This window comes from Urocampus carinirostris, chromosome 15, assembly GCF_059441175.1.
Source record: "Urocampus carinirostris isolate Australia breed hairy pipefish chromosome 15, RoL_Ucar_1.0, whole genome shotgun sequence".
In the NCBI taxonomy this organism is placed as follows: Eukaryota; Metazoa; Chordata; class Actinopteri; order Syngnathiformes; family Syngnathidae; genus Urocampus; species Urocampus carinirostris.
Genome location: NC_142363.1, coordinates 7,418,235 through 7,429,671, shown reverse-complemented (window position 1 = coordinate 7,429,671; position 11,437 = coordinate 7,418,235). Strand labels below are relative to the sequence as shown.

Sequence of the window (11,437 nt, the reverse complement as noted above, 5' to 3'; positions counted from 1 at the left end):
TCGGAGCATCATTGCTCTGTGTGAGCAACGCCGAGATGCCATCTTGGCCTCACCGAGCAGACCAGACTGAAGAACACCCTTGATCGGGCTGACGTCATCTGAGCTGCAAAAAAGCTATGGAAATGGAGGTTGGGCATGGGCTCTCACCTGGTGTAGTCGGGCACTTGTTGTTCACTCTTGGTACACGTCCAATCCCACTTTAAAGTGTACAATTTTCACGAGAAAATGCATATTTGTCTCAGGTTTTACACCTTATATTGTTGTTAAAAATTAAGGATGAGAAGGATGTAAAAAGAAAAACTAAATACTGAATACTGTATGACATGATTCAATAATGTGATCATTTTTAATAGATTAACAAATGAGGGTTATAATGATGTAAGAAATGATAATTTGTTGGTATGATTGATTAAAGAAGCGTCCAAAGTTATTTTGGTGACGGGTCTCTCATATGCCTTTGGCTTCAACCTGTCATCCCTTTTTTTCTTTTCAATTGATTTGTTCATTCTGTGATGTTATGTTTGTTGTAACTTGACAGAAAAAGATTAAATAAATAAAAAAATACAAAAAAAATCTACTAAAATTAAAATGACACAGAGAATATTTGCATAGACCATATTTTCCAAACATCGAGGCGAGGTGGTGAGCTGTAGAGCCCACGTGGGCCTTCCCTGGCACGCCCATGGGAGGAGCCGGCACGCCATCTTGCGGAAAGACGTGGGTTGAGAGGAAAAAGGCTGGAGGACTTCAGAGAAGGCTCTACAGCGACTCGAGCGACACTAATTGGACTAATTCGGCCATATTCAACGGAGTTCACTTAGTTTAATAGTTAAAGAAACTAAATCTGCCCCTGTCTGAAAATGTTGGCTTTTCTTGTCCATCTTTTCCATCAAGAAACGAGCGCGCATTGTTGGGTGAATGTCGGTTGTGTTTGGTTAATGGAGTCAGATAATTGGAACAATTTGGTAAACGATACATTTTAATATTAAATTCCTAACAGTAGAGAGATTCGTAAGTTGAGGTACCACTTTCCAATATAAGAAATTCTGTTTCGATGCCAGTCGCTGAATATAAAATGCCATTCCAATAATAGGGTATCTTATATGTTTATTTTTTTCTTGAAAATATACCCATAAATATATTATATGAAAACAACAATACAAGCTTCGAATGACTTTTATCACAACGTAATTACACAAATAAACACCCACATCCCCGCAATACAAAGACTTGCCCTTAATTGTTTTGCCAATATTGCCCACACCAAACATTGAAAATATTTCCAAACAAAGAAAACATTACAAGATTGCACTACAAGTTTGAAATCGACACCTAAGAAAATACTGGTTTCACAATCAAAGAGGCTCGATCGAAGAAATAGGAGGGGAAATTTAGGCCATAACTCTGCTAGGCTAACGTTTGTCTTGTCCGAAAGAGGGCACAGGCCAGTAAATCTTTGTCGTTGTGTCTGGCCGCAGCATCTTTTATACCACATCAAGGGATTTGTTTCCGGCAGCAAAAAACTGTCTGTGATTTATTATGGTATGAAACAACTTTAACGCGTCGTTTCGGTTGCGGTAGGGCCTTTGGCCAGTGTCGTTCCTAACATCTTGCCTGAATGGGAATTCTATGGGCGAGACAAAGCTCACACCTCACATTCAATTACAGCAAAATGTTCCCCTGAGTTCACTTGATTCCCTCTGTGTTAAAATCTTCACACGAGGGCAACTATTTCCAAACAGATGCAGCATTTGTTTTTAGGAATAAGCGGTCTACTTCTTACCCTTATACAAGACATACAGCAGGGGTCACCAACATGGTGCTTGTGGGCATCAATAGTGGGTAGCTTGTGAAGGAATTCCAAAAATAACTCACTTTGGATGTGTGGTATTTTCAGCAATGTTACTTCTAATTTTCCACGGGTCTGAGCCTTCACACAGAGTCTGTGAGCAACGCTTGAAACAACAGTGAGCAACAGCAACCCCAAGTGTGGCAACTAAATCATTATCAAACATGTCCAAAACTTGACATCACGTTACATTTTGCTGAGTTTTCGGCAATGCAAAATTATTTTTCACTTTTGAAAGAATTGACTAATGTACGATTGCAAAGGTTGCAGGGCGTACAATTATCATTTGTTTTTACAATTCTTTCACAAGATTTCCATTTCTTTTTTTTCCTGGTATTTTTGTCGCATAATACTAACATCTTTGGGGGCTTATTTAGTCGGTTGCACGATACACAACTGTATTTGATGACATTTCTTTAGTGGAAGTTCAATGTTTGCGACAAGATTGACCTGAAATAATTGGAAATTATTTAAATGCAACACACTCTTTTTCGTCTTTTTCCCTGTTTTTTTCTACTTTTTTCTAATTCCTTTAAAAAAAAATCTTATTGTGTTTATTTTTTCCCAGCTGTTACCTTTTTCTTGCCTTTTTTGTTCTCTATTACCTTTTTCCTTTATTTGTTTCTTTTCTTTTTTTTTCTCAGCTTTTCACTACTTTTTTATTTTGGTTTTTTTTTTCTTTTTTGTTCTATTCACCCCTTCATTTTGTGCATAATTTTACATAATATTTTCTCATGTTGGGATTAAAGAAGCAAACAACCCGAAGAGCCGTTTGGGACCCGAAAGAGACGATTCTTTTTAGTGAGCCGAGCCGAGCAAGCAGTTCTCGAAAAACGCTACTGACTTTACTCAACTTCGTTCGACTTCGACCATGACTTCAAAATACCGGATTTAGAACACAGCGTCAGGGGAACCCCTGTATTTTTACCTTCATGCACTGTAACTTTGACTTAATTTGCTTCTTAATTAGCAATTTCGAGCCCTGATTTTTGTGAGCTGGCTAGATCCTCTTGTGCGTGGAAAAGCTCTGGGTAGAGTGCAATTGCGCACACACGCAGCTTAGAGGGAACATTGAATGTAACTCAATTTTTTTTTCCCCGTTACAGTTACTGACAGTGAAAAGTGGTACATTACTTTGAATTAATTAATACGGGATGGGTTGGTGTGGATGAATTTTTCCTTTGTGTCACACGCAAGTAAATCTTAACATACAACTGAAAGCATTAGGGGGGGCACCGCAGAAGCTCGGGAACAATTGTGGGCATTGTAGTTCTTGGCATCGCACACGGAGCGATAAACTCACTGAACAAGACAGCGTGGGGCTACCATTATCTGAGTACTGGGACGAAAGTCCGCGTGTTAGGTCCTTGGTGTTATCGACCTTGCCTGTGAAGCCTGGTCGCTCACTGAGGGCCTGAGGCGTAGACTGGACTTCCTTTGTGCCAAATTCCCTTCGGCGAATCTACGGGGATCGATGGAATGACTACGTGTCAAACCAACAAGTGCTCGACTGGGTTTCAGATGGGACGTATTACATGCCAGAATCGGAAGCACCAGCTGCGTTTCTACGGACATGTGGTGCAATTCCCACCGGAGGACCAAGCTCATCGAATCCTTTCTGTTAGGGATCTGAGAGGCTGGACCCGCCGAGTCAGTTGCCTGCGTGTATCATGGCTCTCGCAGCTGAGAGGATACATGGAAGGCTGTGAAATGGGCCGAGCGTCTGCCTAGGCGATGGCCCAGAGGAGGCCAGCAGAGTGGAGGGCTAGGGTGAGCGCGTGCTCCCATTCCTGACCTGACCTGACCTAGTTCTTAAATTATTAAGCACATGGAGAGAGGGATTGGATCGTGGTTATATATTGTTCAACTGTTTACTTTTGTTGTGAGCAAAATACTTGAAGTACAGTAGGCTATATCTACTTGACCAGTTGTCTCAGGTTGTGAGTGTTAAGTTTAACCTATTAAACTCACTTTATAATGTTTACTGGAGGTTATTATTTTACTATATTGTTTACTGTTTATTTTTGGTGCACCTCAAGTGTAGGATAAAGCTTTTGCTGTCAAGATGCAATAAATATTATGAAATGATCTGCATTTATATAGCACTTTTAAAGTCAATGACTTCCCAAAGCGCTTTACAGTGTGCTTCACATTTCCCAATAGCGGCCGTGATCTGTGCAGCCATGTAAGGCGCTAACCTGCTTATTGGGGGTAATTGGGGGTTCAATGTCTTACCCAAGGACACTTCGACATGTAACACGGACAAGCCGGGATACTAACTGGGATCCCTTAATCCTAAGACGATCGCTCTACCTCCTGAGCTACTGCCGCCCCCAAGAAGCTTATATAACACCTACTACTACCTGTCCATTCTTCACTATTCAACTGACTCAAATACTGCTTGGAAAAATTTCAAATTCTTTGACAAACAACAACTTATTTTCAAAGTAACAGAAATGGTTACTTACCCTGGGAACTAGTTACTATAGAGCAGGGGTGTCACACTCAATTATACAGAGGGCCAGAACTCAAACCACACCTTTGGTCGCGGGCCGAACTGGATAAATATTTATTGAATACACTAAAACTTGCCTTTTGAAAAAAAAAAAAAACATGAATAAATATGAATTTAAAACAGTTAGGAATATTATTCGAGAATAAACAAACTTAAACATTAAATGAATCAAAAATTGTTGCTCTCCATAAGACCATCTCATGTCAAAACCTTAAAAAAGTAAATATGAAAAAACAGAAAATATAAATAAAATTTGTGCTTTTCACTTCGGGTATTTGCTTTAGTGAAAAATGTCTTCATATACTCCTTTTACTCTTCAACTTTCTGTATCCTTTCTCTGGATTCAAGGTTTTTCAGCTTACTCTGAAGTTTTGTCTTGTAGTGCCGTCTTACATAAAATTCCTTGATTACGGCCACAAAATCTCCACAAATAAGAAACAAAGGTGTACGGGCAATGTCAGTTAACATAATTTTCTCGGCCATTGTGGTTTTTAGTATCTGAGTATAGTTTGAAAGTTATCAGGGTTTCATAGACCCGGGCCATTATAGTAGATGTATATAAAAGGATTTCACGGGCTGGATATCATTGTACGCCGGGCCGGATGTAGCCCGCGGGCCGTGAGTTTGACACCTGTGCTATAGAGTAACTCAGTAACGAACACGGTTACATTTTGGAAGAAGTAATGAATAACTATGACTAATTACTTTTAAACAGTAACGAGCAAAACACTGGTCACCAACGTGGTTCTTGTGGGCACCAGTAGCTCCCATGAACCACATATTGGGTAGCTTGTGAACAAATTTCCAAAAGAGCTCACTTCAGATGTGTGACACTGTGACTAACAGATAAGGATTGCATATTGATATTTATATTTTTAGAATTGTCTGAGAAACTATCACAATCATTGTGTTCAATTAAATGATTCCTAAAAATAATTAGCGATGTCCCTAAGACAGTGGTCTCCAACATGGTGCCCGCGGGCATCAGGGGGCCCCTAAGGACAGCAGGAGTGCCCGCGGACCTGTTTTGAAAATAGCTCACCAGTGCTGAGTTATTTGGATTTTCTAGTAAAATTCGGATTTTTTGTTTACACTATTTTTGATAATTAACCTGGTAATGATATGGTATCAAAATGATAATAACATGATAAGTTATTATTTAGAAATTCTAATAAATAAATTCCAGTTCATGGGCTTCATTGACAAAACAAATCTAGTATCAGGTAATGATAATTATTTTAAGCAATTCATTAAGAGAGTAGAATGAGGATCTATTTGTGTATTAAACAAATGTATTCATTCATCTTTTTATTGATTTATTTTACAGGACATACAACAGACTAATTTCCAATTTATGGGTTTTATGAAACAAATGAGAAAAAAATATATATATTTTTTAAGCTATCTGGCAACATTTTTAGCTTTGTAGCTAGATATTGTCCTATTTGGAAAATAATCTAGCAAGCTTTTTAATTTGTTTGCATACCATTTAGCTGACATTTTTATCTTTTTGGTTAGTTATCTAGCTAAACCTTCACATCTTTTCAAGCTAATTATCTAGTTTTTAGCTTTCTGGCTATTTAGTTGGCTTTTTATTCGTTCAGCTGGCTATTTGGCACTCTTTGATTATTTTTTTTTTTTACCTGTTTACCTTCCTAACTATCAAGCTACATTTTTAGCTATCTATCTAGCTTTTTACTTTTTTTTTGCATGCTATTGAGCTTAAATTTGACATATTTTGCCAATTATCAAGCAAAATTTTGACTTTGTTTCCAAATAGACACCCAGATTTTTTTTCTTTCTACCTGGCTATTTAGTTGGCTTTCTACTATATTAGCTGGATATCTAGCTCCCTTTTAGTATTTTTACCTGTTTACCTTTCTAGCTAACTATCAAACTATGTTTTTAGCTATTTAGCAAACATCTAGCTAAGTTGCTAGTTTATGAATTCATATCAAAATGGGTGCCCTTTGCGCCAATTAGTTACAAAACGTTGCTCAAAGCTTGAAAAAGGTTGGAGACCCTTGCCCTAAGACTGTTTTACCCCTTTTACAATAGTAATAACAGAGTAACATCCAGTGTTGGGATTTACGCTTTTCAAAACAAATAATTCCTGGAATGCAATTGCTTTTCTCAGTAACGATTACTGTAATGCAGTATTAATCATTACTATATTACGTTATTATCTTACTTTAGGAATGCAGATCATGAATTGATTTTCAGAATCTGATTTTTTAGTATGCTTTTTCAGTACGCTTTCTTGTCACCTACATCTATCAACCCAGAAATGTTTTCATATATAATTACAAAGTACAGCTCAGTACAGTTACTGTGGCACAATCTCAAACACAGAGTACAAGAACGCTGAATTTCACCTTATATAGATATTCTCCCCACCGTATATACTGGCTTCTCAGCCAAATCTACACCTTCAAAATAAAATACTGAAATGAGGGGTCCAGCTTATTTGCATATATTTGGTTTGTGTCACCAGGAGCAAATGCTAGGGAGCGTGTGCGGAGGGGTTGTTGCTCAAACAGGAACAATGCTAACGGAAATCAACGGGGCAAACGTAAGCATAGAATTTACACACACCAGGACTTTAGTATTTAAGGGGTAACATTGTCAGACACTCATCAGAACGTTGAATGTCTAGTTTACCTGAACCGCATTTAAAAAAGCCCTCTACGCCTCGCTGCCCTGTAGTAAAATTTGGTATTCATTCCACTCTTGCTGTTTCCTTGACTATGTTTTTGTTACCGGTTTTTCCATTCCCCTTCTCTATGGAGCACCCTTTGTTGCTTCCTTTCTCCTTGTTAAAGACTGTAAAAAACAGTTTTTTCTGCATTTGGATCCTCTCTGCGCAACAGGTTGGTGTACACTTTTTCTTCTTCATGAGTCTATACAGTAATTTGTAGATAGAGATACTCTCTGAGTAACGCGCTTTTAGCGTCATTGGCATCAAGGAATGGACTGGTGTCAACTTTGCCATGACCCAAAAACAGGCCAGGAACAGTCAGCAATATAGTAAGTTGTCCAGAGATGCGTCCTCCGTGGTGCTTTGGTGACTCAGATGGTTGAGGGATCTGTGAACTGGAAATCTGGGGGTTACTTAATTACGCAACTATTTATTTCTTTCAAAAAAGCGCCCAAAACTGCTAACTACTTAGTTATAAACACAATTTGAATCTCATAACCATAATATGAAGTCAAATATAGTTTGAACAAAATTGCTATTTAGCCCTTCACAGTGGTCGGTAGCAAACAAGTAGTGCTCAGCTTGACAGAGTTTGGTGACCCCTGATGTAAAGTACGGCCATTTCTTACACAGCAGTGACAATGACCCAATGAGGACAAAGGCCCGGGTCCCATCTTTTTAATATTTCTCTTTAGAAAGGCAATGCGTGCACATGCACAAATAAGGACACTAATGCAACATGCGTACACCGAGGCACGCACAGCACACATGGTTACAACACGCACCTTTCACACTGCAGCTAAGATGGGTATTATTTGACAATTTAGTCCTGACATATTGCAGCTAAGATTGCTAGCACTACGCTCAGTGTTCCCCGTAAACCCCGCAGTGGCTCCGTCCTTCACTTTGATGTCACGGATAGTCGACAACATCATTATTCATCACATCACCACCGATACACATGCCAGCGAAACACTACATCACTCCCATATTGATATGTCGGTTATAGAGTTATATTCAATGTATTGTGAGGAAATTATTTCAAATCGACACGTTTACGGTTTCACTTGGGTAATGATATGATCACAAGATCACCTTCATCGACAGCCACTATACTGGTACATCATTTGTCACGATTCCACTGAGTCATAGAAAATAACTTTTGAAGCCGATATGTGAAGCGGCGGCATCGTGTGCATCGGTCCACTTCAAGTTCAAATCATTTTCATGTTCACTCGCCGGGGGCCGCTCGTTTCTGTCACTTCCGATGAGGCCCCGTTGGATTTGCGCGGGACATACTCTATATCAAAGTTGTTCTTATGACGTCCTTTCCCTCGGCTCCAGGCAAACAGAAGTAGGAAGCAGAAAACGACCACACCTAGAAAGGAGAGACAGCCCATTGCTGTGGATATGATGATGGTCTTAATGTCTATGGGGACTGTCATGTTGTACAACACGGTCCCGTTCCCCCAAGTGCTGTTCGAGTTTGCCATATAATTTGAGCTCCTGTTGCTATTGTGAAAGCTGTCCCTAATGCCCAGACTCTTCACAGCTAAAGAGGCTGACAGGCTGGCATTGCCTGCGGGGTTACTCGCAATACACAAGTACACCCCGCTGTCATGTAGCTCCGCTGCCTTGATCTCCAGGGTGCCATCTTGTCGGACTTCCACTCTACCGCTGCTCTTGGCTGTGATGTAGCGCCTGTGAGGCGTAACCCAGACCACCGAAGGTCTGGGCGCTCCCTCTGCCATGCAATTCAAACGGGCCGGCTGGCCCTCATCGGCCATCAGTAGTTGCGTCACGTTGGGTCCAACTCGAGGCTTGGTGCATGTCATGTACCGAGAGACCAGTGGCTCCTTGAGCTCACGAAGAGTTTTTCCGAGTAGGTACTCAGGGGCACTGCATTCCGGCTGGATATCAAAAATATGAAGGGAGGGGGGCTTGTAGCTATTCAGCAACCAAAGCAATCTGCAGTCGCACACCAGTGGATTTCCACCCAAACAGAGCCTCTGCAGACTATCAGTTGAAGCAAAAACTCCCTTCTCCAGAGAGTCTAGACGGTTTTGGGACACATCCAGTAGTTGCAAAGAGATGAGGCCAATAAATGCAAAGGGTTCAATTGAAACAAGCTGGGCTCCTTGGAGACGGAGCTCCATCAAATGGGGCAAGTGCCCAAGCTCTCCTTGATGAATATGCTGAATTCGGGAAAAGGACAAATTGAGGTGCGTGAGGTAGGGCAGGTGGCGCAATGCCGCACCAGGAAAGGCAGATAGGTTAGTGTTGGTTATGAATAAGGATGTGAGGTTGAGGCCATGCAGAGATAGTGAGGGGATAGTGCCCAACCAGGGCCAATTATCAATCTCTAGTTGGCGAAGATGGAATAACCTCTTGAAAGAGAAAGGTTTGAGGAAACTAATGCTTAAATGGAGCAAATGTAGTTCGACCAAGTTGTGCAGGTGTGCCAAAGCTTCAGTGGGGATCGCAGTGAGATTGGAACGTTCTAGTGTCAGACTTTGGAGGCCAGTTAGTCCCATGAAAGCCCTCTGAGAGATGAAAACAAGTTCGTTGTCACCCACCTCCAGGGATGCTAACTTGCGCTGGTCTTGGAAGGCATGGTCCAGCAGAACCACAAGTCTGTTGTGGTTGAGGTCAAGTCGGGTGAGGTTGGTCAGGCCAGACAGCACCCCTGCAGGGACCAACTGGATCACATTACTGCGGAAGTTCAGCGATCGGAGAGCCAGCTGGGAACGAAATGATCCGATTTCTACCACGCTGATGAGGTTGTCACTCAAATCTAAGTCTTCCAGCAGGTGGAACGAAGAGAAATTGTCCGGTGTGATTACACGTAGCTTGTTTTTGCTGAGATCCAGGACTCGTGTTTCGATGGGGATTCCTTCGGGGATGGTGCTCAGGCGTTTGCGGTGGCAGCTTACTGACTTGCTCTGGGCAGAGCACTCGCATCGGGCGGGGCAAGCCAGGACCAATCTAGCCAGGAGAAGGAGCACGGCCCCACCGAGGAGGATGTGGTAGCGCGGGGCTGGGCGTTGCATGACTCTCTTACCCACGTTGCCCACTTTCATCGCACAGCTCCTCATACATGCAGAAAATCATCACGATCAGACCCTGTAAGGCACAAAATGGGAAAGAAACAGCTTAGAATGAATTCCTTTTTCCATGCAGACTTCATTTGTTTGCCTGCGGCCTTTTTCACTTATAGAACATTAACTCCTCCTTTTTTATGATCTGTCACAACCTTGGTTCACTCCAAAGAATGGAATTAAAATTAAAGCAGGAAAAGTCACAATAAGAGAAATATTATCTGCAAAAATGTGATTTTTTTTTTGTTATCAACGGTTAGAACAAAAGGCTGCAATCCAACTGGAGCTATCTTCAAAGGATGGTGAATATTTCAGGCCTGCGGTGAGAAATGACTCTCGTTACGACGTGATGAGGCTAAAAGCCTGGGCTGTAAAATTGCACGGACATCTTGCTTGTGCGGGTTTATGGTCGTTCAACTGAAATTGAAAAATCATCAATTATGGCGGCATTTTCTTTTTTTTAACAGTTTGTATCGAAATGGTCATCTTCATTTTTCCAGCACACATTGCGAGGGGCCCTACTTTTTGCTACTTACTAGTGCGATAGGCACCCGGTTTGATATAGAGTAACCGCTTATCTTGTACTTCTTATAAGGTTGTAAGTATGTTTTTACCATGTGAATTATTGGAAGTAGAAAGAAGAAAGAGAAAAAAATAGAAAGAGAGGCAGGGAAAAAGAAAAAGAAAGACAGAGAGTGTAAACATGAGTGAAAAAGAAAAGAAAGAGAGAAAGAGAGAAGGAAAGGGACCAGGAAAGAGAAAAAGAAAATGGATAAAAAAATGATTGGGTAAAGTTAGGGCTTTTCTTTTAATCTTCCTCTCTTTAACCTCTTTCTTTCTCGCTTTCTTTCTCCCTTTATTTATTTCTCCCTTTCTTTTAACTCTTTCTCTTTCTCGATTTTCTTTCTCTTTGTCTCTGTCTCCCCCCCTCTCTCTCTCTTTATATTTCTTTCTTGTTTTCTCTATTTCTACTTTCAATAATTAACATTTGGTAATAACATGGAAACAACAAACTAAGTGGTACAATTTAGTTTATTATTTTAGAAGTGTATATCAAATTGGGTGCCCTTTGCGCATAATAAGTAGCAAAAAGTAGCTTGACGTTCGAAACAGGTTGGGGACCCCTGTCTTACAGAGTCAAAAGGGTCCCCAAACTCCTTCCCTTGTGTGTTGAAGGGCTGAGGTCAGTCTGCTACAGAAATAGTGTGACTATGTGTTACCGGTATCCCAGTGGTAAGAGTTTAGGACTCTCTCTCTCACAATTTGGGTTCAAAAGG

General features: G+C 40.8%; 1 protein-coding gene across 1 annotated transcript in view; it reads right to left on the bottom strand.

The window, feature by feature from the left end:
- Nucleotides 1-1,090: 1,090 nt before the first annotated feature.
- Nucleotides 1,091-11,437, bottom strand: part of lingo2b (leucine rich repeat and Ig domain containing 2b) — a 105,768-nt gene continuing 95,421 nt past the window's right edge. Inside the window, exon 4 of the mRNA XM_088354340.1 lies at nucleotides 1,091-10,185. Within this exon, the coding sequence (XP_088210466.1) occupies nucleotides 8,277-10,157 (1,881 nt within the window). The 5' untranslated portion in view covers nucleotides 10,158-10,185 and the 3' untranslated portion in view covers nucleotides 1,091-8,276. The remainder of the gene's footprint in view (nucleotides 10,186-11,437) is intronic.